Consider the following 17592-nt stretch of genomic DNA (forward strand, 5'->3'; position numbering starts at 1 on the left):
ATTGTCTCAAAAAGGGAGCTGCGTTTAGCTGCATCACAGACACGAGTATTGGGAGGAACAGGAAGTGCTTTAGGTGGTGTTAATTACTTCCCTACCATCTTGACCACATGGTCAGAAAACATGGTGAGCACCAGGGGAGAGATCTTCAGGTGACCACACACCTTCCCATGTTGGGCATCTTGGCATTTCGTCTCCTCTAGGGCCACCTCTCTGAGACGTCCCCTTGGGTTCTGGGATCCGGGCTGCTTCCTACTGGCTCCTTGCTGCTGGCACCCACTGGCTCTTACATTGGTACCCCAGGCCCCATCTGCTGTACCTTCAGTGAATCACAGCTCTTTGGGTCTCCTAAGGGCCTTTGCTTCTTTGTTAGAAAACTTCAGCTGAATTGCGCAGAAGTCAGGACACTGAGCAGTAGCACATGGCAGCACAGCCAAACTTCTGTCTGGAGACAGCTGGCAACTGGCCGCAGCGCTTGCCATGCGGCTTCCTTTTGCTCTAAAGAACACTCTGAAGGCAACTGGGGAAATATGACTAGAGTCTGAATTGTATTGCCTGATGACATCGTATCAACGTACATTTCATGATTTTGGTGATGGAGCTGATGAGAACATGTCAAAATAAAAGAGCATATTTTTAGAAAATACATTAAATATTGAGGGATAAAGGGACATCATGTCTGCAACTTTCAAATGGTTCAGAATACAATGGGCATCAATAAAGAGAAAGTGACAAAGCAGAGGGGCAATGTGTTCACATATGGGAACTCTTTACATAAATTGAATAAAACTGACGTGTCAGCCTCCTGCTGGGTCCACCTCCACTACATGTTCTGCTTGGGAGTATCTTCTCGGGCTTGCTTCCTCATCTTTCTTTGCCCTAGGCCCTCTTCTCCATTTCCCGGGCATTAACGACCATCTCCATGATACTCTCAAATCTATCTCCTGAACCCAGGCGGCTTTTCTTAGTGTCAGATTGCTTGTCCAGTTGCCTGCCTTTTTATCTGTCCTCAAATGCCTCATAACTATCTCCAAGTCACCATGCCAATCTGAGTTCCTATTCTTATCTCTGCCCCACACACTTGCCTTCGCTCCATGGGCCTCCTACCCAAGGACACACTTGCTCAAAACAGAAAAACTATAGAAAACTCCAGTGGTCATTTTTGGCTGCTTCCTTCCTCATTCCACAGTCATGTGTCTTCTGACATGACTTTTAAACTATGGAAGTTCCTTTTTCACTGGAAAAAAATTTTTGCTTTGTTCATTAAGATGTTCTGGGAGCGGGCCCTCCCTGGTGGAGCAGTGTGTTAAAGCACAGCACTAAGAAGCTAAAAGCCACTTCCACATGAGTTCGATTCCCGCCTGCCCCGGAGGTGACCACATGGCGTGGCAGACCTCTCCTGACCTGCCCGCTGCTCCCCTCAGCAGTGTACTTCGTCGATCTGCCTGTTCTGCTCCCCACTCTGTCCCTGGTGAATCCTCTCACCCTCCGCATCTCTGACCTGTACCCCAGTACTGTATGAATAAATAAATAAATCTTTAAAAAAAAAAAAGATGTTCTGGGATCTTTGTGATTCTTAAAAAGGGTTGTAAGCAAGGACACTGTTCATAATACATACCCCTGGTTTTATACCCTGTCTCAGTGGTAACCTTGTTCATATGTTTTTAAAGCTGGGTACAAGTTATTCATTATTGACACTGTGTGCATCTATAGTAAATAAAACACTTGCCTCAGTCACATTGTCAACAATCTTGAGGAATATGAGCAAAGGCACTTTCTGTCAAACGCAGTGATGCCATTCACATAATGCTGCCTCACCTTTTTTGAAGCATTTACTTTGCCGTTTGTTTTGTGACCTCTGCTTCTTGAGAGGTGCTGGACTTCACGTGTCTGTGGTGGGAATCACTGGCAGCAGAGCAGCTCTGTTCTAATCCTGGTCACCAGGGACCTGTGTTCGGACAGGTCCACAGGTGGGCGGTGATGAAATGCTGTGAGTGGCCCGCAGAGCCACCGCTCACGTGAATTTTCCTTATACAAAGGTTCTTAGACAACATGATATAACTTACAACTGTGCATGTATACTTGCGGGTAGAAAAAATTAAGCTAGGATTGACCCCTCAGCGCCACACCTGCAAATGCTACTGAAGATGCTTAGAAAAGATGTGAATGCCCAATGGGAAGATCAGAGAAGCATCATCACCAGAACCCCTGGTTCTCTTCAGCCTGCTTACACCCTTTTGTAAAGTAAACCACATTTTGCAGAGGTCTTTGGAGTTGAAGTCATGTCCTGCATCACTATGTCATGTATAAAAATAAACTACATTTCCTCGAGGTTTTCCAAAAATGAGGACAAAATAAATACTTTAAGATTAGAAAGAAAACCTGAGAATTTACCATCAATCAATGCTCACTGTAGGAAATACAGGGGTTTATCATTAACATGAGCCAAGGCAGAAGGTGGGTAAAGCAAGAAAGAACAGGATGGCTCTATAAAATAATAACCATAATTTATGGGTTTAAGGTTTATTTGAGGGCTTCTCTGGTGGCCAAGGGGTTAAGTCGCAGAGCTATTGCTACAATGGCTTGAGTTCAATGCCTGGCCAGGTTGGTGACCCCACATGGCCCAGCAGACCTCTTCCTGTCTTGTTCGATTCTTCCCTCAACAGTACATTTCAGTAGATATGCCTGTTCTGCTCCCCACTCTGTCCCTGGCGAATCCTCTTACTCCCAGCATCTCTGGCCTGTACCCCAGTTCTTGTATGCATAAATAAAAATAAATCTTTTAAAAAATAAGATATTTTAAATAAGTAACAGTAATTATATTTAGGAGGAAGTAAATGAAATGAAAAGATTTTAAAGACCTGCCATTTCCCAAGACAAGGGTAAACATCTTGAAGAACTTTAGACTTTGATAAAGTATGAATGAATATTTGAATTGCTGGGATAATCACTAAATGATCAGAAGCACAGATATAACATGCAAATTAGTGTTGGAAGGGTAGGAGGAGAAAATGGGATGAGAAAAAATGTACCATCAATCCAGGATAAATAGAAGGCACAAATAAAGATCATATCTATAAAGCTAAATAATTTAGTATGTAAATAAAATATAAATGGACTAAATGAGGTATAAAAACATCTCATAAGAGATAGATCTAAAACACATAGCTATAGCTGTAGATGGCGAAAGCAAAAAGAAAGCAGGGATTTTAGTCAGAGGTTTAGTGGGGGCAAATGGAAGCCTCTCCAGGCATTTTTAGTAGCTTTACTTAATACAGGGGATGAAAGGCTTACACCTTTGAAAGGGCTCGGTCATACAGATCAGTGGCCAAAGATCAGCAAGTGGCTTTTATTGGCAAGCTGCCTCCAAGAAAGCAACAGAGGATGCTTCTCAGGAAGATTAAAGGCTGCACCTCTATCTAGCTTCCAAACATTGTGCAGTTGCCCTCATAGGATAAATTTAACCAGGGTCAAGAAAGGAAAGTGATACTAGAAACTATAGTTCCAAGCCTTCCCTTGGGTACCTAGCTGAAACACAAACAATTCAGCCCCAAAGGCGTAGCAATAATAATAGCAGACCAAAATAGACTTGGTCAAAGCTTTACTAGAGTTGAAGAGAACTACTTCATAATACAAAAATAAAGGTTTTATTCACTAGAAAAATACTTGAATTTGTATTTGCCTAATAACAAAACCTCAAAATATATAAATTGACAAAATGGCAAGGAGAAAAGACACATCCAAACAGCAGCCTCCCCCGTCCCCAGTTTCTCTTTCCACAGTTTCAGCTACCCATGATCAACAGCAGTCAGAAAATACTACACACAATAAGATAACAGACCACACTCACATAGCTTTTATGACAGCATACTGTTATATTGGTTCTGCTTTATTACACATTGTTAAACTCTTACTGGGCCAGATTATTAAACTTTATCATAGATGCATAAGTATAGGGGAGAAAAGTATACATATGGTTCAGTTCTATTCCTGGTTTCCAGTGTCCACTGAGGGCCCTGGAATGTACCCCCTGCAGATAAGAGGGGACACTACTGTAATCATATGGGTAGATTTTATACTTCTCTCAGAATTGAAAATTTCAGCAAGGATATTTTCAGCTTGAAAATGTGAACAAACTTGGGTAAATGGGCATATATAAGGCATTATGCTCCGTAACACTATTCTTTTCTAGCACACACAGAACTTTTACAAATTTTAACCATACCCTGAACCATAAAGCAAATCTCAACCAATTTTTAAAAATCAAAATTTCACACAACATAGTTTGATATAAAAAAGACCCACCAGAAGTCAACACCAAAGAAACAATGAATCATTCTTTCCTAGAAATTAAGAATCATACTTCTAAATGATTCTCTAAAAAAGAATTATTTAGAACAAGATGACAATTTAAACAAACTGTATTTTATGGGATCAACTAATATAATACTTAACGGAGAATTTATAGACTTCACATGCAAGTGTTAGAAAAGCAAAATGATTGAAAATCAAATTTAGACATGGGGAAAAGCCGAAAATTATGATCTATAAACAAGAGGAAAATCAAGTCAGTAAGGACAGTAAATTTAAACCATATAATCATAACTGTTTGGCTGCACTTTGCTTCATTGTATCCACAGATGAAGCAATATTTTTTTAATTAAGGTATGTATGCTGGTCTTCTTAGACTTAATGCTATTATTGCAATGCATTGTGTAAATCTAACTTTTCCATGCATAGAGAAACCAAAAACATGTTATACCTCTTTTTAGGGTGATATTCCAATTATTGTGGTTATCTACAACTGAAACCACAGTATCTCCCAGTGTGTCTGCAACTTTTTAAGTATATTCAGTGGGGAAGGATTCATGAGTAAAGTATTCAGGGATGGAAAGAAGAGAGAATGAGCTGAAGGAAAGCAAGGAGCCAATGAATGTGGGGAGGGAGAGAGATAGAGTGGACTGGAATGGACTTTGAAGGGTTTTTCTAGACTAGGGAAGTTCTAATATTTTCTTTTAAATTGCCTGCTAAAGAGTTGTTGATCCTCCTCTCCACTCTCTATCCTTTAATAAGCGTTCATGAAAGAGCTGGTTTATATTTGGGAGGTGAAAATCAAGGAGGTTGGAGCCCTACAGATATGAAAAATCGGCTGCAGGACGAGTGGAGAGCGATGATGCAACTGAAGCGAAAAATAAAAGTGACATATAGCTGGTAGAAAGTTAGGGCCTGGGACTTCATAGCCATCTGGGTGCAGCCCACGAATGCTTGAGAGCATGAGATGAGTGTCCTGAAGGGGCAGCATGGCACTCTGACATTTTTTTTTAAAGGTTTATTTATTTGTGCATACAGAACCGGGGGACAGGTCAGAGGTGCAGGAGTGGTGAGAGAATTCACCAGAGACAGTGTGGGGAGCAGAACAGACAGATTGACAAAGTACCCTGCTGAGGGGAGCAGCAGGCGGGTCAGGAGAGGTCTGCTGCGCCCTGTTGCACCTCTGGGGCCGGGGATGGAACTCGCACTGAAGTAGCTGTGGCCAGCTTAGAGTGCTGCATCCTAACTTGTTGCACCGGCAAGGAGGGTGGACCCTCTGACATTTTTATTATACCTGCCTGAGTGAATGATTTTAAAGTGAGAACCATAAAACCAGTTCTTGACTTGTAGATGCCGTCCAGCAGCAGATCCACCCAGGAAGTGGTGCTGGTGGGCAGCAGAGGGAAAAAGGATGTGGTAAGTGACCAGAGGCACTGAAGCTGGGCCATTCTCCAAAAACAATGAATGAGATTATGGAGGGATCAAGGCCCTAAATTATTATGAGAAAGCGCTGGGACTTGAACCTGGGCATGTCTGTCGCTGAGGTCTGTACTCTGTCCCTATGCCAGAGGGGGCTTTCAGAGTGCTTTTACCCTGGACAGAAATTGATGGCTCATTTCTGCTTCAAATTATTAACTCCGAAAAAAAAAAAAAAAGACACAGACCTGCAATGGCGTTGTGCCAGCTCACAGGCTGACAAAGCAGTGGGGAACGAGGCAGGGAGGCTGGGGGCTAGGAGGCTGACCAGCCTCCCCCAGGCCTCCAGCAAACCTTTAAGCTCTTCCTGTGGTCCTCCTCTGGCCTTCTCTCATGGTTTTTCCTCTTCTGTCATCACTTGTCCCTGCGTAGCTGCCTCCTGCAGCCTTCCTCCGTCTCTGAGCAACGCTGCCCTGCAGCCCTGACCTCTGGGCTCAGGTGTGCACACTTACGCAGGCCCACTCCTGCTCCAGGTGTCCACAATCACGCCCCATGCCACTCCCCAGAGCCTCCACAACATCAAGGCTGCAGGTGAGAGCCACAGAGGCTAATGGTGTAAAAAGCCTGACCAAAATTTGCTTACCCTACAAATGGGCATCTCCACCATTCCATACTGGAATTCCTTGCAAAATTCAGGGATTTTCTCTGGCAAACACCTATGATTTATGCCCCTATTTGGTCACTTGCTTTCTGCATGTCTCATGTCTTTCATTCCTCTGTTGCTACCTTCTTTTGCATTCAGTGGATCTTCTAGTGTTCTATTGAATTCCTTAGTTGATTTTTATTTTTAGAATTGTATTCTGGTATTGTGCTAGCAACTGTAACGGACATCTTAATCACAATCTTCCTCAGAGTAATACTAATCTAACTTCAGTAGACTAGAGAAACTTTGCTCCAACACAGCTCTATTCTCAAGCCCCTTCTTTGACAAAGACTGGTGAAACACACACCGCTGGGAGACTGCTTTGGAATGTGGTGGGCTGAAGTTTAATTACAAATTCATGAGCAGACAGCACATTATTCAAAATTGGACAAAGCCATGATAAGCCCAGTACAAAGGTCATGAAAAACAATAGTTTTACTGATTTCTGTGCCTAGAGGTCTTTATCCCCCCACAAATGTGTAAGAATAAAGACACAGCTGTATGTGAATCCAAGAGGAAGAGGGTGAGCACTTGAACAACTCAGAGCCCCTGGAAACAGTTTATGCTGGACTTTATGAGATGTTCAATCACCCCTCAATTGCCCTGGCACAGTACTCATGGGTTACTAACCAATAGAATAAGCTTCTTCAGCTGTGATAAGATTTAGTAACTCTTGAATGATGCTCTGTTCATGGACAGTGAGATGTTTTTCTTTAGCTAGACTGAGGGCTCTGAAGGCATATTCCTGTGCCTGAAATAAAATTGCAGTGAAAAAAAGGGAAATTGTTATAGGAAAGCATCATACTGGGAAACCCTGTGTGTGCTCAGCCCCAGAAATGTCAGGCAGACCTTGCCAGCTTCTCACACCAGCCACTGAGCTCTTACTGGACGCTACAGACAGCCACACTTGTGCTGAGTGGGGCAGGGGACCCCAGATAAAACTGCTTGATGTGATAAGCTGAATACAAGCAAGGACACCTCCACTAAGTAGGGCCTTAGTCAGGGCTGTCAGCACCAGCATTAGTATGCACAGAGGTGATGGATGCCACGAATAAACTGCCACCCTGGGGCTGCATGGCATAGAGTTCTGAGTTGGACAGATTCCACAAGATACCTTGGGACAGACTCTTACTGAGGCTGAACTCAATAAATGAGGAATGTCACATACCTGAAGTATGTGGGGGCTGACTCGGAAGGCAAAAGCTAGTGCAATAGAGCAAAACTGCAGAATTCATCTGGAGCGATTTCTAACTGCATTTTAGACACCGCTTTTCTGGGGAAACTTGCCTCTGAAGAATTCATCATCAGGTAGTAAAGCATGGCCAAGGTCTTCATAACAAAGATGGTTTTTTGGGGGGCTTTGTCAGATGTAGATTCTCGAATTTTCAAGATTGAAGTCAGGATCCGAATGGCTTCTGCTTCATGGGCTTCATCTGCAATTTAAAGGGGAGAAAGAAGAAACATTGAGCCTACCCTGACTGCTAAGCACCCACCTGGCCTTTTGGGCACTAGAGGATGGCACAAACCACAGCAAGTTGGGTACCTGGGAGCCACGTCAGGTGCTCCAGCTTTGGCTGGCATGGCATTACCATAGTAACCATAGAAAGTGCGCACTCCCACAGGCCCCAACACTGCTCAGGTTTGTCCCTTCAGAGTACTGAGTTTCAGCTCTCTTAGTTCCCCCAACAGGGCATCTGTCACAGTGGGCATCCTGGAATCAGGCTGTATAGTAAGAAGAGGGAGCCTGTGAGCGGGGTAGTGAAGGGTGCTCAGGCTTTTGCATCCTTGGCCTCTGTGGCTGTCACCTGTAGCCTTGAATGCAAAAGGTGCTCGGAAGTGTGGGCTTGGAGTACACATGCCTGATGGTGGGCATGTGTAGGTGGCCACACCTGAGCTGAGAGACAGAGGAGCAGAGGATGAGGATATGAGGGCAGAGTGCGGCAGAGGACTGGGCAGCAGAGTGCAACAGAGAGGCGGAGAATGCCAGGAGACCCAGAGAACCCTCTGGCACCCCTCCCTGCCCTCACCTGGTTGCCTCACTACAAATTATGTAGAAAGATCATAAAAGCCAGGACTCTTTTTGAACCATCTGCCAGGTCCATGAAGAACCTGCTCTGTGCTTTGCTGGCATGACATGGTGGTCCTCGCTCCTACAGCTCCTAATTCATTTTCACTGAACCCGAAACTGCTTTGGCCTTTGTTCCTTCTGCTTGAGTTTAAAAACATTTCCCTCAGCAGTTTTTAGTCCTACATTAATCACAAAACAATTACATACAAATGATAGAAGAAACAAAAATTTGAATTTGGCAGAAAGGATAATGGCCACCAGAGGAATAGGGGAAAGGATGGGCTGGTGGAGAAGGGAGGTGGGTGGGATATGGGCACAGGTGGTTTACTGGAGGCTAAACATGCAAGAAAAAAACTTAGATGCTCTGTAGAAATCACAAGAGGGCTCTGTTCCTTATTAACCCTCTGAAAGAATGCACAGGACACTGGGAATCTGAGTTCTTCCCATGCCTCAGCACCCCCATCAACAAGTTGGTAAGTTGGTAAAGATGTACCCCATGACAGGGACAACTGCTCCCCCTCTTCAGGGCAAGTTCTGTGGGTGAGGAGGGATGAAGTCCCTGCTCTGTTTCCAGGAGAGAAATGCCACTTACCCAAGCCGGTATCAGTCTCAAATTGTTTGCCCAGTAAATCTATATGTTGGATGCGATTCTTTAGGAGAACTTCATAGTGATCGTTCAAATATTTATTCCAGATCTCAGAGACCTGTTGAGAAAGGCGATGGCAAGCAGAGGAGCCGGTCAGACCTCACTCCCTGGAGCAGTGAGGTGGGAGGGCAGCACCCCTTGCAGATTCCCTCTGCACTGGGCAAGGGGCGGAGCTTAGGTACCCAAAGTGAGGGTGACAAGTGATGGGTCATAAGGGTACATGGCAGGCTGATTTGGGGACAGCCCTCGTGGGGTCTGGTTACAATGGCTGCTATTTTTTTTGAGCACATACAACTAAGCCTTCACATTCTCACAATATCCCCAGTGGGATCATATTCCCGTTTTATAGATAACTAAGCTGAAGCTCAGAGAAGTTAGGGTCACACTTGATGATTTTTGGTAAGAGCTGCTATATGGCACAGCCAGAATTCAAATCTTGTCTGGATGACCACACAGCTCATTTCTTTTCAGCTACACCACAATGTCTCTTTCTCAGAAGTGGATCTAAAATCCGAATAAACAGCACAGCCTGTACTGTACACAGAAATGGCTGCTTGCTAAGTGAGATATTACAGTATGAATATAACCAATATTTTATTATATTGGAAACAGTTTAAAATCTTTTACATGTAAAGATGGCAAAATTTTTTTTTAACATTTCTTTATTTATGCATACAGAACTGGAGTACAGGCCAGAATTGGGGGCGGGGGGGAGGGTTGTGGTTGTTAGAGGATCCAACTGAGACAGAGTTGGGAGGAGAATAGGCAGACTGATCAAAATACACTGCTGAGGGGAGCAGCGGGTGGGTCAGGAGATGTCTGCTGTGCCTTGTGGGTCTGCTCCCTGGCCGGGGATCAAACTCATGCTGCAGTGGCTGCAGTAGCTTCATAGTGCTGCACTTAACCCATTGCGCCACCAGGGAAAGATCTAAAGATGGAAAGTTTAAAGTACTCTGATCCCTTCACAGGACCTTTCAGCAATGAACTTCCCGTAAAAACCTCACCTCTTTCTCTAACACACATCCCTGAATACCCACATGACTTGCTTCTATGGCTCTGACAGAGCACATGGTGGTTTAGGTGGAGAGGTTGGTTCTTACTGACCCATCATTCATCATTTTTCAATCACCCCATAGATACTAAGACTAATCTATTTTGGTAGTGGAAAAACAGGAGGAGGGCCCTCCCTGGTGGAGCAGTGGGTTACAGCACAGCACTAAGAAGCTAAAGTCACTTCTGCATGAGTTTGATCCCTGCCTGCCTGGGAGGAGACCCACATGGCGTGGCAGACCTCTCCTGACCCGCCCACTGCTCCCCTCAGCAGTGTACTTCGTCAGTCTGCCTGTTCTGCTCCCCACTCTGTCCCTGGTGAATCCTCTCACTGCCCCTGCACCTCTGGCTTGTACCCCAGTTCTCTATGCATAAATAAATAAATCTTTAAAAAAAAAGAAAAAAGAAAAACAGGAGGAAAGAAAAGTGGAATATATCATGCACCAGGCTATGTAGCCTTGGGCAAATCATTTCCCTGTGTCTCAAATTTCTTGTGAATGATCTGATGCCATGATCTGATACATGGCCTAAGTGTTAAGGGTCAGCTCCCACGTCCCCCAGCTCACCTTGGTGTACAGTGTGTCTGCCAGATCCAACTTATTAAGGCCATAAAAAATATTAGCCAGGTGGAAGTAGCCTCCTGAGGTCCTGATATTCTCTGTTCCAAATGCACAACTGGCAAAATAAATCTATAGCAGAAAGGAGAGTACTTGAGTGGTCTTTGTAAATGATAACTCTGACAAAGGGCCTATTTCCAGTATATTTAAGAACTTTTACAACAGCCCAATTAAAAATGGGCAAGGGATCAAAATAGGCATATCTCCAAAAAGATATGCCAATGATGGTCAACATTACTAGTCATCAAGAAAATGAAAATAAAACACAAAGATATACCACTCTGCACATGCTAAAATCACTATTCCCAAGAAAGACAGAAAATAACAATTATTAGTTAGGATGGGTAGGAAATGGAGTCCTCATACATTGCTGGTAGGAATGTAAGATGATGCATCCTCTTTGGAAAAACAGACAGCTCTGAAAGATTAAACACAGAGTTACCTTATGACCAACACTTCCAATAGTATGTAAATATTCAAGAGAATGAAATGTGTCCATACAAAGACTTGTATCCAAGTGTCGATAGCAGCATTATTCATAATAGCCACACAGTAGAAACAACCCAAATGTCCATCAACTGATGATGACTAAACAAATGGTGATACATCCCAGGATGGACTACATTCAGCCACAAAGGGAAGGAAGGAGTGAGAAACATAACATGGATGAATCTTAAAATAATTAGGCTAAGTAAACGAATTCAGATGCAAACCACCACTGATATTTCTGTGTACATGAAATGTCCAGAAAAGGCAGGCCTATAGAGAGCAGAAAGTGGTTGTCTGGGCTGGGGGTCAGGAGCTTCTCTCTTGTAATACTATCCAATACTGAAATCCTAATGGGCACCTCATAAATTTTGGAAGAACAGATCAATCATTACCCTCATGATCCTATCTAACATTTATACAGGGGTTTATAGTTTAGAAAGCACTTTCATATACATCCAGCTCATCTAAATTTAATAACCACACTCTGAAGTAGAGACATTGAAGTTATTTAAAAAATAATAGCCAAAGTGCTGCACATATTCTGTCTTATTATTAAACTCTGCAATGACCCAATGAGGCAAAGACTATTTTATGATTTTTGTCTTGTCAGTGGTGAGAAAGGTTAAATAATTTGACCATGTAACCACTGAGACAATAGAGCTGGACAGAAGTAAAGCCTTCCTTTGAACCAGTATGTTGCCCTGTCTTGCTTTATTGTCCTCAGCAGTTGAGAACTGGAGAAATGATGTGACGTGGCCAGGGTGCACAGTCAGGAAACAGACAGGCTTCAGTGAACCATTAGAATTGTGTTCTTGCTAAGACGCCCCCCCCCACCACCACCAAAGAGTTTGTTGTAAAGGCAAAGTTTTAAAGAAAGGCTTGGAGGATAGGGTGGGAGGATTAAATAGAGTTGTCCTCAGAAACATTCAGGTGTTAAAATTTAACTTGTTTACATCATTGGCTAGATGATAACGGGCTTCCTCATAGTTTTCCTTAGCCATGAAGAGAAGGCCCAGGTTCCGATGTAGCAAAGAGTGGGTGGCGTAGCAACATTCAGTTGACTTGAGGACTGTCCACTGGGCTTGAGATAGATATTCCTCCGCCTGAATGATCTGGCCCAGACCTGCCCGAAAGAAGCAAAGCAGGTCATAAGTCATACTCTGGTCAAAGAACACATGATGAAGTAAGAGTCACCACCTACTCACTCGCTTTTTCATTCACTTTAACTATTGATACACAAAAATTTGTACACAAGTCCTCGCAGAAGCCTATTAGTAACAGCCGAAATATAGAAAAATTTAAATATCCATCAACTAATTAATTAAAAAGGCAAATGACTCTAAAGTAAGATTGTTAAGATGGGGGGAAAAATGGGAGAGGGCATCAACATCTATTTAAATTTCACTGCCTGGTTCTCACTAACAGGGTCAGTGCCACAGGAGGAAGGCCCAAGGCCAACCGAGCCAGCCCAGAAGCTGGCAGGAAGGAAGAATAAGGCAGTTCTCTGAAGTGTTACTAAATATGTCACTTCTAGTTGATTACAATTTCCAAGTTTTTGTTTTTTTTTTTAAATTGAATGCTTATTATTTTCATCACTTAAGCCTAAAGGATGCTCCAAGATGGGAAAGAGGCATGTGTACCATAATGTGTTTAGATTTTCAAAAAGGCTGAAAATCAATGACTGTGACTGTTTCAACGAAACCTCCATTCAGACGGCACTTCCATTTCGGCCTTGCTGGCAAAGCACTTTCATGTTCCTTATACCCAAGCGCAGTTACTATCCAAAACAATCCTGTGAAGAGGATTCAGCAAATGCCTACACTGTGTCGGCCAGGTGTCAAGTACTGTGGGAGCAGGTCGGGTGGCTTCTCTGCACTTGTGTTGTTGCTGATGTGACGGCACTAGGAGGAGTAAGAACAGGGACAGCCCCAGTTCTCCCTGAGCTAGTGCAGGAGGCAGACTTTAAATAATCTCAGCAATGGATGTATAGTTGAAGTAAGTGCTCAGGAAAAAGGAGGGGATTTCTAAGTGGGGATATTAAAAAAAGATAGGACCCAGTCTGGGGGCTTGAAAAAGGCTTGAAGACAAGGGTGTGGTCACTCTTGGGCCTAAAAGATGAATAAGAGTTAGGTGAAGGGGAGGAGAGGTAGAGTGGAGGGCAGTGGCTAGAGAAGAGTCTTCCACAACTTCCAGAATAAGAAAGGAACTCTGAGGAACACAGAAGCCCTGGTAACCAAAAGGGAGACGGGGAAGTACGTGAGGAGAGATGAGAGGATTCAGAAAGGCTGAACTGGGCAGGGAATTATAGGTCCCTTTAGGAGTTTGGCTTTTATCTATTGGAGTGACCAGATCATACTGTATATGGGGCCAGGCTGGAGGGAGGCAGAGAAGATGCACATCTGTGATTTATGTCTGGACCCAGATGAATCCAGAGGAGAAATGATGGGCGTCAGGCCAGGGCGGTTTATTTGTTTGTTTCCAAAATCCCTTAGCAGGTTATTGCAGAGAGAAACAGAACTGGGGTGGAAGCTCCTCACCCCGTGCTACTCCCACTAGCTCTGCAGGAGGGACAGGGCAGAGTGGGAGTCAGGGCTGAGCAGGCTGAAGAGGGCGTCCTTGCAGTGAAGAGGCCCGCTGTGGGAGTCAGAGCCCCCCCACTGGCCCCCAGTCAGAATGGGGAGCCAGTGCTAGGACAGAGGAAGAGAAAGCTTTAGCAAAACTCAAATTGAGTGATATTTTAATAAAATAAATGACCTTTAACCTCTAAAACCTCAGTCTTTGCTACCCACTTTGTTACCTGGAGTGTATGTATATTCTATGTAAATTGGGCGATACCTGACATTTTGGGGGTAGTTGCCTTCTCTGATTACAAGATAGAAAAACCTGACCTGTAGATAGAAAATTATGCAGATATGGAGACAGAAGTAGACAAGGACAAGGCCCAAGAGAAACAGCACCAGCCTTAGTTTCTGACAGCTTCAATCTGCAGTCCCTCATTTAGCCTCAAACACCTTAATAGCGCTCAGCTTCCTAAAATATGTCCTTTCGCTTAACCCAGTGAATACTGGCTTCTGTCAGCAGTAGCCAAGTCTGTACCTCTCCTACCCAGCCTGCACAAAATCCACTCTTCCGCTAAAGGTGTCTCAGTGCCACAACCATTGCTGGCACTGACATCACCAAAACATACTTTTTTTTTAAATCATTTTTTAAAGATCTATTCATTTATGCATACAGTACAGGTCAGAGGTGCAGGGGCAGTGAGTGGATTCACCAGAGACAGAGCAGGGAGCAGAACAGGCAGACTGATGAAGTACACTGCTGAGGGGAGCAGTGGACAGGTCAGGAGAGGTCTGCTGTGCCACGGGGGTCAGCTCTGGGGCCGGGGATGGAATTTGCACTGAAGTGGCCGTGGTTAACTTGCAGTGCTGCATCTTAACCCGCTGCACCACCGGCGTGGGCCCAACACACACTTCTTAAGGGTCCCAAGTCAGTTACTTACCAAGGCAGGCCTCGGCCAACAGCAGGTAAGCAGGCACCAGCTCTACTGAACTCAGGCCATACACATTCATGCGAAAGCGAAGAGAATGCAACGCTGCAGGGACAGCATCTTTATGTTTTCCCTCAAAGAGGTATTTCTGGGCCACAGTGTAGCAGAATTCAATCAAATGCTTCTGTGGGAGAAAAATCACAGTGTCCAAGAATCTAAAGGTAAAAAGCCAGGTGGGCACAGGTGCACTGGCATAAAGCCAGCACCTAAAGAACAGGTGAGTCTCACAGAGTGAGTCTGCCTGTACAAAAGGAAATGTGAGGCTCAAAGCAGGCAAAACAAAATGGCAGCCTGGACTGTGAGTTCCTCCAGGTCCAGGAACACCTCTTTTAATTTTATTTTAGTTCCGTGTTTACTGAAGGATAGCCTTCCCCAAGAGATTTAGAACAGGCCTCCTCAGGAGGTGCCACTGTGGCAGGTGGATTATTTTGAGTGGAGGCCAATCCAGGCCCTAGAAGCGCGAGAGAAACTTTTACTGCTCCCTTTAACTACCTAGAAAAATTAACAGGGGGGTCTTACCCATTTTGTATCTGAATAACCTCTCTATATGGCAAATACCTAATGGCAGTTTCTGCTCTTTCTCATATGAATCACCTTCTCCTTAGGTGAGCCCCTCTCCTCTCTCTTTGGAGCCCAAAGTTTCCATTCCTTAGTTTAGGATATACACCCCCATGTTGCCTCATTGTTTCTAGAATCCTCAATTCAATGTAGATTCTCTGTAGGTTTGTTACTACTTTTGTTCTTTTCTCCTACTAATCTGATGATAATTTATTTGACCAACCCAAGAAGACCCAAAGAGGAACGAATACTCAATGTATGTTTTTAAATGAATAATTATCTTCATATTTACATTAACACTCTGGTTTAGCAAAATTGTCATGTCTTAGAGTAATCTAAAACTTCCTCTCTATTTGAGTTAATGGGGAGAGAAATTGCTTAGCTAATATTAGGAGTACCTCTAGCTCTATCTCAGGCCTCAGTCCAACTGTCGTAACACTAACATTGATGAATCTGGTATTTTTAGATCTATGGTTTTAAAATGCTAATTATTTTAGAATAACTGAGACATGGTGATAAGGGCTAGTTTTCATGATCTCCTTTACTTAGGAACTATTATTCATTTCTGGACCTTCTATAATGTGTGTAGACTCTTATCATAGTACTGGGCATATGTGGATGTTCTGGCAGGATTTCATTCCCTCAATTTACTCCTAGTAGCTTAGGAGAAAGGGCCTTTAAATACTGGGGTGATTTAAAATGAGTTCATCAGGATGGCCCTGAATCCGATGTAACTGGTGTCCTTATAAAGGAGGGGAAGCTTGAGTATGGAGACCTCAGAGATGTGAAGACACAGCAAGAAGACAGTGATCTGTAAACCAACGAGAGGCCTCAGGAAAAAACAAACCTGTCATTGACCTTGGACTTCCCTAGAACTCTGAGAAAATACATTCTTATTTTTGAAGCCTGTCTGTATTTTGTTCTAGCAGCTCAAGGAGGCTAGTGTAGTGGTGTTCAGTAAATATGTGAAGAATAACAGACAGAATGGTGCTAAGGACTCAAAGACACAAAACAAGGGCCCGAAGGAGAGGTAACAGTGGTGTGACCTTGTCACAGTGTGTCCTTTGTTAACGCTGTAATAGCCCTGGGGACCCACCTGCCGCAGCCGCAGCTGCTGGAGGCCGTGTTGCCGCTCTTCCTCTGAGTTGTAGAAGGGCATGGAAGTGCGCAGTGGGATTAGCAGTTGACAGATCTTCTCGTGGATGCTGACCCAGTCAGCTTTTTGATGAACCACACCACTGATGACGAAAACACGGACTCATTATGGGCCCTGCGACTGGCCTAGCCCCATATACAAGGAAAGTAAGCCCATCACCAACGCCCCAGGGAGCCCACAGCCCTTCCTGACACAAATTTCAGTGTTTTCAAGTGCTTATTTGCTGGCATAAAGGTACGTTGTGGGGTGGAAGGAGGGCGTCTTTCTGGAGGCTCTGGTTCCCACGCTAAGTCACACAGTCATACTCTTGTCTATTCCGCTTCTCTGCTTGATTATTAAGAACAAAGACACCTTTATCTCAGCATTGTCCTAAGGTCATTTTCAAAAACAGCTGACACTGAAGCTGAGGGTGTGAAGGTCCTTTTCTTGGGTTAAGGAGAGGAATTCACCTTTGACAAGGCTTCGGGAAACACTTTCCCACAGGTGATGTCCCCCCCGATTCTACAGAGCACTCCATGCCCTGCCACTTGTGCACCAGAAAGGCCACTTATATAAAACACAATGTGAGTGCCCTCCAGTTCCAAGGGAGCAGTGGATGGGCCTGTGTGTGTCTACTTTATTTCAAAAATGAGAGAAAATATATTACCATTTTTAAGGAAAGAAAGCATGGAAGAACATGGCAAGATTAGTTACCGTAAGCTTGTACTCCAAAACCAATTGATTTTTACCTGTCCAGAGTAGAGCACCGGGACAGTTTGGGTTACAGGCTTCTGGCTATTTCATATGCATTTAGAATTTTGACATTCAACCAGCACAGATACAGACCTCCATATTGTTGCAGAAAAATTCTGTTAGGTTGGATAGTCTCCATTGCCACTCATAAATAATTGCTTCTGTGAATGACTCCCAAATCGACCTAGTTTTGACTCTTTCTCTAATCGTGAGTTGTTGTTTGCACATTTATGTTTTCATACAGAACTGGGGTGCAGGCCAGAGGTGCAGGGGGCGGTGAGAGGCTTCACCAGAGACAGAGT

The 17592-nt window shown here is 44.0% G+C and overlaps 1 protein-coding gene across 3 annotated transcripts in view; it reads right to left on the reverse strand.

Moving 5' to 3' along the window:
* Window positions 1-5537: 5537 nt before the first annotated feature.
* ZMYND12 (zinc finger, MYND-type containing 12) overlaps window positions 5538-17592 on the reverse strand; it is a 20635-nt gene continuing 8580 nt past the window's right edge. For all 3 annotated transcript variants that reach the window (XM_012722012.1, XM_012722011.1, XM_004679452.2), the window contains exons 2-8: window positions 16499-16640; window positions 14797-14968; window positions 12251-12420; window positions 10758-10880; window positions 9088-9199; window positions 7715-7860; window positions 5538-7178 (exon numbers count right to left, since the gene is read on the reverse strand). In XM_012722012.1, the coding sequence (XP_012577466.1) occupies window positions 7053-7178; window positions 7715-7860; window positions 9088-9199; window positions 10758-10880; window positions 12251-12420; window positions 14797-14968; window positions 16499-16561 (912 nt within the window). In that variant the 5' untranslated portion in view covers window positions 16562-16640 and the 3' untranslated portion in view covers window positions 5538-7052. The remainder of the gene's footprint in view (window positions 7179-7714; window positions 7861-9087; window positions 9200-10757; window positions 10881-12250; window positions 12421-14796; window positions 14969-16498; window positions 16641-17592) is intronic.

This window comes from Condylura cristata, unplaced genomic scaffold, assembly GCF_000260355.1.
Source record: "Condylura cristata isolate star-nosed mole 26May11 unplaced genomic scaffold, ConCri1.0 scaffold00008, whole genome shotgun sequence".
Lineage (NCBI taxonomy): Eukaryota > Metazoa > Chordata > Mammalia > Eulipotyphla > Talpidae > Condylura > Condylura cristata.